The sequence below is a fragment of the Trichomonas vaginalis genome, chromosome V (assembly GCF_026262505.1).
Source record: "Trichomonas vaginalis G3 chromosome V, whole genome shotgun sequence".
Lineage (NCBI taxonomy): Eukaryota > Parabasalia > Trichomonadida > Trichomonadidae > Trichomonas > Trichomonas vaginalis.
In genome coordinates this window covers 4,337,255-4,350,166 of record NC_067207.1, presented here as the reverse complement: position 1 = coordinate 4,350,166, position 12,912 = coordinate 4,337,255, and the positions used below count along the sequence as shown (strand labels likewise).

General features: G+C 36.6%; 6 protein-coding genes and 1 pseudogene across 7 annotated transcripts, besides 5 other annotated features; 1 reads left to right on the top strand and 6 right to left on the bottom strand.

Moving 5' to 3' along the window:
- Positions 1-7,500: part of a mobile genetic element that runs on past the window's edge.
- On the bottom strand, positions 242-775 carry TVAGG3_0276950 (protein of unknown function, DUF4106 family; the record flags this gene model as incomplete). The annotated part of the gene is made up of 1 exon (XM_051228731.1): positions 242-775. One exon carries the CDS (start codon positions 773-775, stop codon positions 242-244), a length of 534 nt encoding a protein of 177 aa, XP_051098461.1.
- TVAGG3_0276940 (protein of unknown function, DUF4106 family) lies at positions 1,152-2,762 on the bottom strand (the record flags this gene model as incomplete). Its single annotated transcript, XM_051228730.1, has 1 exon — positions 1,152-2,762. One exon carries the CDS (start codon positions 2,760-2,762, stop codon positions 1,152-1,154), a length of 1,611 nt encoding a protein of 536 aa, XP_051098460.1.
- Positions 2,795-4,668, bottom strand: TVAGG3_0276930 (annotated as a pseudogene). Its single transcript has one exon. A coding segment is annotated over exon 1 (1,874 nt).
- TVAGG3_0276920 (protein of unknown function, DUF4106 family) lies at positions 4,671-5,222 on the bottom strand (the record flags this gene model as incomplete). Its single annotated transcript, XM_051228729.1, has 1 exon — positions 4,671-5,222. One exon carries the CDS (start codon positions 5,220-5,222, stop codon positions 4,671-4,673), a length of 552 nt encoding a protein of 183 aa, XP_051098459.1.
- TVAGG3_0276910 (protein of unknown function, DUF4106 family) lies at positions 5,254-5,517 on the bottom strand (the record flags this gene model as incomplete). Its single annotated transcript, XM_051228728.1, has 1 exon — positions 5,254-5,517. One exon carries the CDS (start codon positions 5,515-5,517, stop codon positions 5,254-5,256), a length of 264 nt encoding a protein of 87 aa, XP_051098458.1.
- TVAGG3_0276900 (protein of unknown function, DUF4106 family) lies at positions 5,570-6,363 on the bottom strand (the record flags this gene model as incomplete). The annotated part of the gene is made up of 1 exon (XM_051228727.1): positions 5,570-6,363. A coding segment is annotated over one exon (794 nt), but the record flags the coding sequence as incomplete, so codon positions are not given.
- Positions 6,464-6,525: a mobile genetic element.
- Positions 6,646-6,754: a mobile genetic element.
- Positions 6,896-7,003: a mobile genetic element.
- Positions 7,407-7,500: a terminal%2Cinverted (terminal inverted repeat of Maverick-3 transposon ID:TVAGG3_0276860).
- An 81-nt stretch (positions 7,501-7,581) lies between these two features.
- On the top strand, positions 7,582-12,824 carry TVAGG3_0276850 (histone methyltransferase activity (H3-K4 specific); the record flags this gene model as incomplete). The annotated part of the gene is made up of 1 exon (XM_001311361.1): positions 7,612-12,531. One exon carries the CDS (start codon positions 7,612-7,614, stop codon positions 12,529-12,531), a length of 4,920 nt encoding a protein of 1,639 aa, XP_001311362.1.
- Positions 12,825-12,912: the final 88 nt, after the last annotated feature.

Genomic DNA, 12,912 nt, shown 5'->3' with positions numbered 1-12,912 from the left:
TAAGTCAACAAAACCTGTTGGTGGTATATCTGAGTAAGTATCTTCAAAGGAGTATTTTTTACCATTCACAACAATAAAGTCTTCTGGTGTCAAAAGAGCAAAACAGGCTTTAGTCGTCATTGTGTTTAAGGTTAGTTTACAATATCGTCCTTGAGGACTTTGTAAGTTTGTTGTTATAGAATTATATGACTCAGGGTTTTTAGTCGTAATAGTATAAACCATTATGTCTTCTGCCATTTACTTAGCAAATAAATTTTAATGAAATGTTGTGGTCGTCAAATATTTTTATAACGTCTGGGAAACTATATTTTAAGTTCAACGTTTCACCTCCTTTCATAACGTATATCTTGTCAATGACATTATATGAAACACCACAGCAACTAATGTCGGGTTCTATTTCTTTGATGTTTATATCGTCTGCCTCTGTCAAAAGTTTCAATAGTTCTTTCAAAACTTCATGAGGTGCAATGACATATGAGTTCACTTTTACAGGGTTGTGTTCGACCAAGTTTAACATTATACTTAAAGCTTGACAAATCTTCTCCTGAGTTTGAAGTTTGTCTTTCAGTTGTTGGTAGTCGTTTCGAATATCTGCAACAGAACTTAAGTCTCTGTTAACTTCAGGATATGTTGGTTCTTTTACAGGAACAATTGTTATACCATCTTCGTCTTCGTATGGTTTCCCCACTTCAACATCTCTGTCTTTGACATTGACAACAGCACTTTGACTGTTTGTTTGAGTTGGTGAATTTAACTTCACATCTGCCACCGCCATTAAACCTTTTGAAACACTTACGCTTCTATTTTTCGGAAATGACATTTTACTTAGAATAAAAAGATGGACGTATTCGGATATCTTATTGAATTGAAGCAGAACAAAGTTTATACTCACAAACAATACAAATACATTGACAGAATAGTTCTTTACACAAACAATGGTAAATGTTATAGAATAGCAATATTTGCTGAACCAAAATATTTTCATAAAGCAAAGAAAGTTGGTATAACTGAAATGGTGAAAGTTCTTGAAGCAGACAAAAATATAACTTCAAAACTTACAGATATTACTAAAGGAAAGTTTATAATACAATATTATGTCAAAACTGGCGTACTGTCAATATTTGACGGAGAGAAGTCAGTTCAAGAACAACTTACTGACCTGCTGCCAAAATCTGCTCGATGGAAGCTGTCGTTATGCCAATCTGAGGAGCCCCAGCAGGTTTCATCGAACGAATCTTCAAAAGAGCATCTTCCGTGAAAAGTGCTATTGGTTTTGTAAACTTCTTTGCTTTCAATTCATCTGGGCCGTCTCTGTCACCAGTATATTGTATTTGAACTGTACCAACAGTTGAAATACCACCCATAAAGTCTTCTGAGTCAGCAAATGGAATGCCAAGCCAAAAGTTTGAACGGTCTCCATTTGTATATTGAGTTTTTTGACCTCCTGTATGAGTCCATACTTTCACATATGGCATAATAGAACTTTGCATTTCAGGGTTAATGGTTGTTGTGAAGTTGTTGTTAAAGTTCATAGCATCTAATGTCAAGTTGTATGACCTCATATCCTCAACTGTAGAATATTCTTCTCTTGGATAATATTTGCCATCTATGTTTATATGATATTTAATACCAGGGTTGTAGAAACAAGAATAGTCATTTATAGTTCGTCTGAACAGTACAAACATAGTATCTGCATGTTTCATTGCAGTTGTTAAAGCAATATCTGTTCTTGCACCTTCGGCTCCTGGATTTTGGTTTCCAACTTCACCTGCAAAGTCTTTGACAGATATTTGGTGTATAGGGAACATAAGTGGAACTGCAATATATTTGGCAGCTAAAGCATTTGAAATATCTGGGTCCAACATATAGACTGCAAGTCTGCTTTCTATTCTCTTGCATTCAAACTGTTCGCATGTAAACTTAACTGGGTCCCAAGCAGTTCCAGCAGCATTGAAATAATAGTTTACTTCATTGTTGAAGTTTGAGAAACCAAAGTCTAAGTCAACTTTGTCTTTGCAAAATTCGGCGAATGACGTTTGATTTGTTCCCTTTACGTCTGTAATAGTGAATGGGTCTTGTGTTGGTGCAATGACTAAGTTATTTTTGCTTGGAGTAAGTTCAATAGAAATTTTTCCTGCCCAGTTTGGTAAGTATCTTAAAAACCTGAAGATGAGGAAAGATGACAAAGGAACTCTAAGTTTCAGTTTTACTTTAGTGGCAGCAGTTCCATCTGAACCAGAAAGGTTAACATAAACTCCTGGAACGTTAGGGTCAAGTCTTCTTATTTTTTCAATACTTGCATACTGGTCTGTTTGTTCTCTAGCTTGTGGTTGTACTGAGTTTCTCAAAGCGAACCATTCATAGTTTGCCCATGTTACTGTTTGAACTAAGTCAGAGTTAGAATATATCTTATATCCCATGAAAACTTCTGGAGCATATTGGTATCCGACATAGAAAATTCCATTGCAACCTTTCTTGTCAGACAACTTGGCAGAAGGTTTTATTTCAATGTCTTGTTCCACGTATAAGAATGAGTTGTCAATAGAAATAATGTGAAACCTGTCGCAAGCAATATCTACTGTTGTTGAAGAACCTTCTCCAAACTCACCTACATTTCCATAAGAAACAGCAGTTGTATATTCGTAAGTTCCAGGAACTATTTCTGACCTTCTAATGGCATTGTCGCATTCGTTATACCATTCGGAAACATTTCCGTTCATGGCATCCAAAACTGTTGGCGTTATATTCTGAGCGGCGTACATTTCATATGGGTAAAAATATAGAATAGTTGGATTTATGTGTCATAATAGAACCCACTCGGACCAAGCTTCACTTTCTTCCTGACTGAGTTTTTAACTCTTCTTTTTCCTTCATTGCCACTACTTTCACTAGATGAAGTTACTTCTTCACTACTTTCACTTTGTTCTACTCTTCTCTTCTTCTTTGGTGTCGCTTTTGGTAACTTGCCCTCTGCTTCAAGTTGTTGCATCTTTGCCTCATGTTCACCTAGTATGTTGTAAATTTCCCATGTCCTTTTTGCCTTTGGGCTCTGGTCGCCCATCTCAGGTAACCTATATCCTAGAAAGATTTTGTCATAGTTTGTATTTGAGTCTTCGCGTATTGTTTGCATGACTCTTTCCTGAGTTTCCGGTTCAAGCTCTTCAAACAGAGCTTGTCCATATGGAATAAGCTCGTTTCCAAATATATGTTTTTGTAGCCATTCTGGTTTTCTTTCCATGTAACCAATAATATCTTTTGTGAATGGGAAAGCTTTTACCCAACGTTTCAGTCTTGCGTCATTTATTTCTGTAGTTGGTTTTATTTTGTCATGGAACATGTTTTTCAATACTAACATTTCATTTGGTACTGTCCATTTGAGTTTTCTTAAATATTCATCCCTTCTCAGTTCATTGTCTGCAAAGTAAGTTTTTATGACATTTTGTAAACTTTCGTTTGCAAGGTCATGTACAATAGGTTCTCTTCCTTCTCTCTCCCTAACTGTCTTTCTAAACTCTTCACCAAATATACCATCTCTATGGTTCTGTGTAGTTCTTTGAGATAAATGTTTTAGAACGTCAGGTGTTATATTTCCATCAGCCATGTTCATTTCATACTGGTCCAAAATATCTGCATCTTTCATATCTTTCAATGGCATTAAAGCCGCGCTGAAAATACCAGCTATATCTGGTTCACCATTCACTTCCATTGCGTCTACAACTTCTTGAATTGTGGTTGTAAGTTTATGAACCACCTATCCGGATTAGCTTTATGACCCCATCTCATTGTAGTTCCATAGTCTGCAGAAACAAAAGTAGGTTTGTTTCCATATTGGTTAGGTTCTGAATGAACTTTAAACAATGTTTCATTTCTATATGTTTTGTTGAAATTTAACCTTTTATTTTCACCGAGTTCAGCCAAAGATTGAACGTTATATGGTCGTAAGTAAAAAGGATTATTGTATTTGCGTACATTATCTTTCAGTACTTCCATTCTATGCTGAATATTTTCATCTGATGTTGGAGTCTTTTGTATGTCGGCGAACATTTTTCGATATTCTTCTACTATGTCAGCCGAATTTTTCTTAGACTCTTGGAAAGATTCCATATTCTCCGCATACACTTGTTGAGGGTCAAGATTTTTCGGCTGTTCCAAATCTTCATCTAGTTCTGTGAAGTTAGTTTCCAAAGGAGGGACTTGTTCGTTTCCTTCAGGCTCTTCTAGCTGTTGTTGCTGAACTATTTCTTCCATGTCTGGTTGTATCTGAACTTCTTCCTGTTGAGTTTCTTGTACCTCATCTGCTGGCATTTCATATATTCCGAGACCGTTTTTAAAAAGTTCCCTATCTAAGTCATCCGGACTCATAAACCTTTCTTCTTTCGTTCCGTCTCTATTTTTTACGCGTTTCATGAAGAGAGTTGAATTATCATTTAGCTCTGACACCAAATATCTCGGAGTAAATTCATTCATGTCATTTGGATGATATGCTATTAAATCATATCCCTTAGCGAGCTTGTATTTTCCAGGTTTGAGATTATATCCCATTTGGTGCTGAGCCATAAAGCTAAATAGGTTCGGGTCAGTATTTCCTTCCTTGAACTTTCTAATAGCTTCTTTATATCTGTCACTAAAGTCAAGAGTATCTGGGTAACCATAATCTTCCTTAAGCATTTTTAAGAATTCTTGGTTTCCTTTTTCTCTACTTCTTTTATGTCCTTGCTCTGTTTGTGGTTGTTGTTGTGCAGGGTTTTGAACTGTTGGTTGTTGTGCTGGTTTTGGTTGTGGTGCTGGATTTTGAACTGTTGGTTGTTGTTGTTGTGCTGGTTGTTGTTGTTGTGCTGGATTTTGAACTGTTGGTTGCTGTGCAGGGTTTTGAACTGTTGGTTGCTGTGCAGGGTTTTGAACTGTTGGTTGCTGTGCTGGATTTTGAACTGTTGGTTTTGGTTGTTGTTGTGGTGCTGGATTTTGAACTGTTGGTTGTTGTGTTGGTTGTTGTTGTGGTGCTGGATTTTGAACTGTTGGTTGCTGTGCAGGGTTTTGAACTGTTGGTTGCTGTGCTGGATTTTGAACTGTTGGTTGTTGTGTTGGTTGTTGTGTTGGTTTTGGTGCATGCCTGTGTCTGTGTCCATGTGACGATGTAAATGTTTTAGGTAGTCCTGGTGCAGGTGCTTCTCTTGGAGGGTTTGGTGGTATATAAGTTCCACCTGCTGGCACATATGTTCCATCTGCAGCATAATGTCCTACCTGACTTTTCGTTTATAAGAAAGCATTTACTAGGTCTGTTTTGGTCTGTTGTAACTCTTTTTCTTGACTTTCCACAACAGTTGCTCTAACGGCGTCATAGGCACTTTGAACTGCCTGTCTCGTTGCTGCATCTGTTATTTTCGTCATATTTTGTGCTACTTCTCTTAACTCTTTGTCGAAACCTTCAGACTTCAGTTTCTTTCCAGATGAGAAGTCGTTCACTAGTTTCACCTTACTATGAAGAGCTTCGAAGGCATTCTTAAAGTCAGCATTCATTAAAGCTTCATTTGAACTGTCTTCATCCGCTTGTATTTTTGTCCTTATTGACCCTATAAGTTGGGCTGCTTTAGCGTTGGCTTGGGCATCTAACCAGTCATTATTAGCTTTTATATATTCTGCGCTTTTCATTGCCTTTTGCATGGCTGCGTCGTTATTTTTACTTTCTTGTGCTAAGTTTTCATACTGTACGGTTTGGTTTTGCAACTGTAAAAGTTTTTCTGCCTTTACATTTGCTTCAACTTCTTTTTTATACTCATCGCTATCCATATATGTCTTCATGGCTTTTTGTTTTATTTCTTCATCTTTCAGTACTTTATATTGAGTAGTATGGTTTTTCAAATTTATAACATCTTGTTCCATTTTTGCTACTTCTGCTGCTTTTTCTGACACTTTTTTCGCATATTCCTCTGTACTTAGTTCTTTCAGTTGTTCTTCTTTCTTCTTTTTCTCTACGTTTAACTCATTGAGTTTCTTTGTGTGTCTGTCATATTCTACTTTCTTTTCGTTTTCACTTATTTGTTTCTGTATGTCTATGTTTGACTTTTTGACATCTGTTATTTGATTTCTGAGTGAACTCAAATTCATTTGACTTTGTGGGTTATAAGCTGTTCCGTCTGCAGCTCCACCATAGCCTGCCATTTTCGCTAAAAGTGCCGCTCTTAAACCTCCACTCTGTGCACCAATAACTCGGTTTAAAAGCATAGGGTTGCTTGACATTTGTTGCAACATAGTGGGGTCATTCATCATTTGTTGTTGCAACTGTTGTTGTGGTGTCATTTTTACTATTGGATGTTTCAATGCTCCCTTCCTCTTACGTATATTCTTACGTAGCTTACGTGGCATTTTAAGTGAAGTAAAAAACGGTTTTTGACAGATGTTTATATGACACTTTTTGTTCAGCACAAAAAACTACTCGGTCAAAGTGTTGTCAGTTTTGTAAAATTGTTATATACGAAAACGATAAAAACAGTTTGACAGAAAAGTGACAACTTTACGTGTCAAAAATATAAAAAGTGATATTTTATTCATCATTATCTTCTTCATAATTTATTTCATATTCTTCGTCTTACCAACAAAAGATGGGAATGTGAACAATTGCGGGCAATTTTTAGCCATTTTGGCTTGGAACTAGAGCCTGCGAGGTACATGGATAGTATCAGTACCTCACAGGCTCTAGTTCTCTATATGGCGCCGAGAAATTTTGGTGAAATGTGGTCGCATTTCACCAAAATTTTTTCGGCGCCATAGGATGAATTGGAGGGTGAGAGATATTATTTCATACAATACTACTCTCACCCTCCAATTCCCAGCCAAAATGGCTAAAAATTGCCCGCAATGTGAACAATTGCGGGCAATTTTTAGCCATTTTGGCTTGGAACTAGAGCCTGCGAGGTACATGGATAGTATCAGTACCTCACAGGCTCTAGTTCTCTATATGGCGCGAGAAATTTTGGTGAAATGTGGTCGCATTTCACCAAAATTTTTTCGGCGCCATAGGATGAATTGGAGGGTGAGAAATATTATTTCATACAATACTACTCTCACCCTCAATTTTAATTACTTAAACTCATTCTATTTTTTTGACATGTAAATGTCACTTTTACTGAGATCTGACACAATGTCAGATCTCTTTTTTTCGTATATAAGAAAATAACCGTCCTATCTCATTCTATAAGGGGGAAAAGGCTTCTCAAAGTATACTTCCTTGGAACGCCTGTAACTTTTCCTGTCGCGACGATAGACCCTTACTTGTCCGGACAAAGTTATACTATTTTGAGTGCTCTACAAAAAAGTCACCGGCTGGTCGGCTGGGGTTCGGTCCTCCTCTTGGGTCTTGGGAAAAATTTCTTATGGGCTAGAGGGCGCAACGCGCCTGGAAGCCCTCCGAATATAAACTTCATTTATACTAAACATCTTCAGGGCTAGAGGGCGCAACGCGCCTGGAAGCCCCACTACCTTTTTTTTTCTTTTTTTAATTTTACATATAAGAAATAAGACAAGTGAGTATTCCAAATCAACTCTTACCCCTGATAAATTCAATTTTTTTGTCAATTTTATAAACAGAAACTTCGATTTTCCTTTGCCTAAAATATGACTGAATCAGACAACAACTCTGAAAATGAGTTGGATTCACCAAACACCAAGTCGGTGCCAGCCAAAATTAAGCGAACTGGAAATAGAAACCGAAATAAAAATGGAAATAATTCTTCTTCCGATCAAAATGCGGCAAAATCAAACGGATATTCCGAGGAAGCATCAGATTATTATTCTGATAATCCATATTATTACTCGGATGATGTAAGTTCGGGTAATCAATCTTCCATGTCTAAAGGTAACCCGATCGAGTCACTTTACAATGAAAGAGGTGAATTTATAGCCATACGTGAGAAGAAAATTGATAAAATTTTATCACACCGTTATGAACAAGATAAAAGTGTATCATTTTTAGTCAAATACGTAGGAAAAGCATACAAACATTCAGAATGGATACACGAACCAAAAGATATAAACAACCAGAACAAAATCAAGAAATATTTTGCACGAAATCCATTGAATCCGCCATCACAACCATATTATCCTCCAAAATACGATATACCAGAGAAAATTCTTGCTCACAGGACAGTTGACGGCAAGAGCGAATATTTAGTTCTCTGGACAGATCTAGATAGAGAAGATGCAACTTGGGAAGATGAAAATTCTCTTGATTGTAAGGACTTGATAAGCGAATATAATACACCTCCTCCTGCTGACGAATGTCAGAATCGTCCAAAGGGACCACTCTCGGACTTCAAACCAGTTTCTGTGGCTCCAAAATCGAAATCTGGAAAAGTTTTATACAAATACCAGCTTGATGGCTTGAACTTTTTAATACATTCTTGGTTTAAAAATAACAATGCCATCATCGCCGATGAAATGGGACTTGGAAAAACAGCACAAGTCTCAACTTTCTTGGATTTCTTGAACAAATCACAAAAAATATTCGGACCATTCCTTATAGTTGTTCCGTTAAGTACATTGGACCATTGGTATAGAGAATTAACAGATTGGACGGATCTTAAAGTTTTAATTTTAAGAGGAACAAAAATTGAGCGACAGTTAATATTTGAAAACGAATTATACTACGAAGGGACAGAAATCCCTCGATTCCAAATAATGCTAACTACAGGAGAAATCGCGTTAAAAAGCAAAACAGTTTTTGAGCAATTCGAATGGCAAGTTCTCGTTTTCGATGAAGCACATCGTCTAAAAAGTCATACTTCGAAGCTACTTCTTGCTGTAAAAGAATTTAAATCTCAATATAAAGTTTTGATGACGGGAACTCCACTTCAAAACAACATCGGCGAGCTTTTTACACTTCTTAATTTCATTGACCCTCAACTTTTCGATGATCGTACAAAGTTTTCCGAATCATTTGCAGATTTGAGTGAAAAGAAGCAAATTGTAGAGCTAAAAGAACTCATAGAACCATTCATGCTTCGAAGACTTAAAGGAGATGTCGAGAAAAAGCTTATTCCCCTTGAAGAAATCATTATTGAATGCGGAATGACGAAATCTCAACGGGAATACTACAGAGCCGTATTCACAAAAAATCAGGAATTCCTTACAAGATGCGAAAAACGTCGTTTGGCCAATTTGAATAACATATCAATGGAATTAAGGAAAGTTTGCAACCATCCTTACTTGATAACAGGAGCGGAAGACGCTATTCTTATAGAAAAAATGCAACAGCTTGGTCTAAAAGAGAGAACAAACGAATTCGAACTTGAAACTCTAATTAGAACCTCAGGAAAGCTGATTTTGGTTGATAAACTACTGGCAAATCTCAAAAAGGAAGGCCACAGAGTACTTATTTTCAGTCAAATGACGAAAATGCTGGATTTATTACAAGATATGTTGACATATCGCAATTATAAATACAGAAGAATTGATGGAACAGTACGTGGTAAAGACAGGCAGGCCTCAATTGATGATTTCCAGGAACAAGAAGATATATTTGTATTTTTACTCTGTACAAGGGCCGGAGGTGTCGGAATTAACCTGACATCTGCTGATAGATGCATCATTTATGATAGTGATTGGAATCCGCAGAACGATATTCAAGCAACAGCGAGATGTCATCGAATTGGACAGACAAAAGAGGTCAAAATGTACAGACTTATCACGAAGAACTCATATGAGAGGTCAATGTTCGATACTGCATCAAAGAAACTCGGTTTGGACAAAGCAATTTTGGAAAATGATACAGAACACAAAGATGCGAAAGAACTTGAAAAAATGATTAAAATAGGAGCATACCATGCTTTTGAAGATGATGAAAATGCAAACGAAATAAACGAAGACGAAGATATAAACGCGATTATCGAAAGATCCGAAAAACACATTCACGATCCAAGTTCTGGCCAGTCATTCTCAAAAATTCAGTTTAATATCACAGAAAAAGAAGAAGACACAAAAATTTTCGATGATCCGAATTTTTGGAAGAAATATTTGGGAGAAACACCCGAACAGAACCCAGAAACAGATATAATGCCAGAGAGAAGACTAAAGAAGACTCAGAGCACTGATTTCGTTGACATGACGTCAGATTCAGATAATGAAGAGGAATCAAACGAATCTTATGAGACAGATAACTCAGATGTAGATGATAACCACGAACCAGTCAATAAAAAAGTCTTTGGAGCGTGGACAAGAAAAGTTACAAGTGCATTTATAGTTTTTTTGACGAAATTTGGTTTTTCACGCAGCCCAGAGTTTTTACAGGAATACCAACTCGAAATGCGATCAGGAGAGATCATGTCTGTCGCTAAAATTTTCTGTAAATGGATGATAAAAAGTTTGAATGCAGAAAATGTCACTTTTCCTGCAGTTGAAAGGTTTATCAAAGACAAAATTGATAATTTCGAATTAGGTTTCGACCGCTACAAAAACGATTCTTTGCTACAAACGGTTACTCACAATGCAAAAAACCGTTTGACAAAAATTCAAACAGCAGAATATGTTTATCAATTATGTTCAACTGCATCAGGATTAGATGATATTTGCTGTCCAGATATCAAACCAACAGTAAATGAAAAGTGGTCGGTTCACGACGATAGAATTTTACTGAAACTCACATGGGAACTCGGTTTAGGCGAAGTAACAAACGAGCAGATCATAAATATAAGGAAATCCCTCAATAGAGAGAGCAGAGAAGATGAAATCGTGAATACATATGACTTAACGGAGCGTGTAAGACAGATTATACAGAGAATCATGACGATGTTTAACAATTTCAAGTCAAGACAGAGCGGATATAACTTAACTTTTAATAATACAACGGCAAAACGATCATTAGAGCAGCTTAATATCCAGGAACACAGAAGGATCATCGAGTTGCTTGAAGATATTGGTATTGTTAATCGAAATCTGTTCTTCGAAAGACTTGGACCTGTTAAAAACCCAGAAGACCACTACAAGTACGCGGAAAGGATTGTTCACGAGTGCAAGGCTCTCATGGATCTCCAGGAAGTCAACCAGGAAGCTTATCCGGAGAGACTCTGCGTTTCTGCCGCAAAAACTATTTTCATAACCGATAGAATTATGGCAGAAATTCAGATTTGTCTTGCAGAAAATAAATTGACAACAGAAAGAAGAGAAGTTTCCAGAATCATCTTCGAAAATGGTTTTCAATTGGCCATTACAAATCCTATCGTTCAGAAATTTATGATGCCTCAGAAATTTTGTGTAGAAACTTTACACGCGTTAATGATGAAAGCATTGTCATTGGATCATATTTTGCAAGCAAGAGAAAATACCACTTCCATGCATGTTTTTGTGAACCACTTAGAAAATTCTGAACCCAAAGAAATTCAAAGCGAAGAAAATATTCAAACTGTTGTAAAAGAAGGTCATCAGAGGAAGGCGAAGTCTGCCGCAGCACGAAAAGTGTTAAGAGAAGAACTGCAAAAGCAGAAACAGCTAAAAATCAAAACAAAAACCGATGAAAATGAAAAAGAAGATGATAATTTGTTTGACGAGTCAGGAAAGCCAAGATTACCAATGCATATCGGTACATGTCTCGTTATTGTTAACCTTGGTGAGATTGTTTACGACAGAGATGGTTATCATAACGAAAGATACGCATATCCCGTCGGATTCCTCAGCGAACACTTATTTAGCTCCCCAACAGATCCGAAAAAAAGAGTTTGGTATCAGTCGATGATTCTTGATGGCGGAGAAAGGCCAATTTTCAGAGTCAGAGTCAAAGACGACCCAGACACTTTTTACGACGGAAACGTTCCATCCAATCCATGGCTAAATGCGATTCGCGTTGTAGAGAACAGGAAACGACAGCTTGGCTTGAATTGTTGCAAGAATATTTCGGTTTCTGGACCCGGATACTTTGGTTTGTCAGCTCCACAGGTCATGAAAATGATCCTGAAGCTGCCGAACATCGAAAAACTAAAAAAACTCAACAGAGCTGATCCGAATGAAGTTGATCTTCCTCGCAAAGCCCACGTGAAGACTTCAGAGCCAAAGATGAAGATCAACAAAAATTCTAAGCTCTCTCCTTCCATACAAAACGCTCTCCACAAGATGAATTTGGATAATCGAAGAGCTCCTTCTCCTCCGTCCACTCCTCCACCCCCTCCACCTCGTCCAACGCCTGCACAAGTCTCCCAGACCGTTAAAAACCAACAAAAACCGAAAAGAACTTATACTCATCGGAAACCACGCCAAATACAGACTTCTTCGCATCTGGACAGCGACGATGCAGAAGTTATTGGTTCTATCATTGTAGATAATGAATTTGAACCAAGCGCCGTGATGACTCCGGAAAATTCAAGTTCTGAAAGCGAAAGTGACAAAGAATTCAAAGATCCAGTAATAGAAAGACAGATTTCGACTGTTCAAGGCCTCAAATCCGATTTCTCGAAGCTTATTAAATCTCATCTGTCAAGTGAGATCCATATTACGTTACCAAGTGATGTTTCCAACATATTAGAAGTATTAGATAATTGTTCATTTTAATTTTGTTTATTTTATAATATATTATATATTTTATTTTTGTCTATATTATAAAATATATAAAATTAGATATTATTTATTATAAAGAACACCATTTTTAATCTTTTGGTATTATAATGAACCAATACAAATGATTTGATTTTGATCATTTTTCCAAAATAATTTTGATCAATTAATTCTTTTTCATTATTTGAAATTGATGTATATTTTGCAATTATATTTGACATCATGGAGCAAATATCGAAGGAGTTGCATGATATATCATTTACAGCTAACAATAAAATATTGATTATTTGCCAAAGTCTTACAATATAAATATCTCAATTTGGAGTTCAACAATTTGTAAATCTCTGAAATTTGTGTTCAAATTTTTGCATATCATAC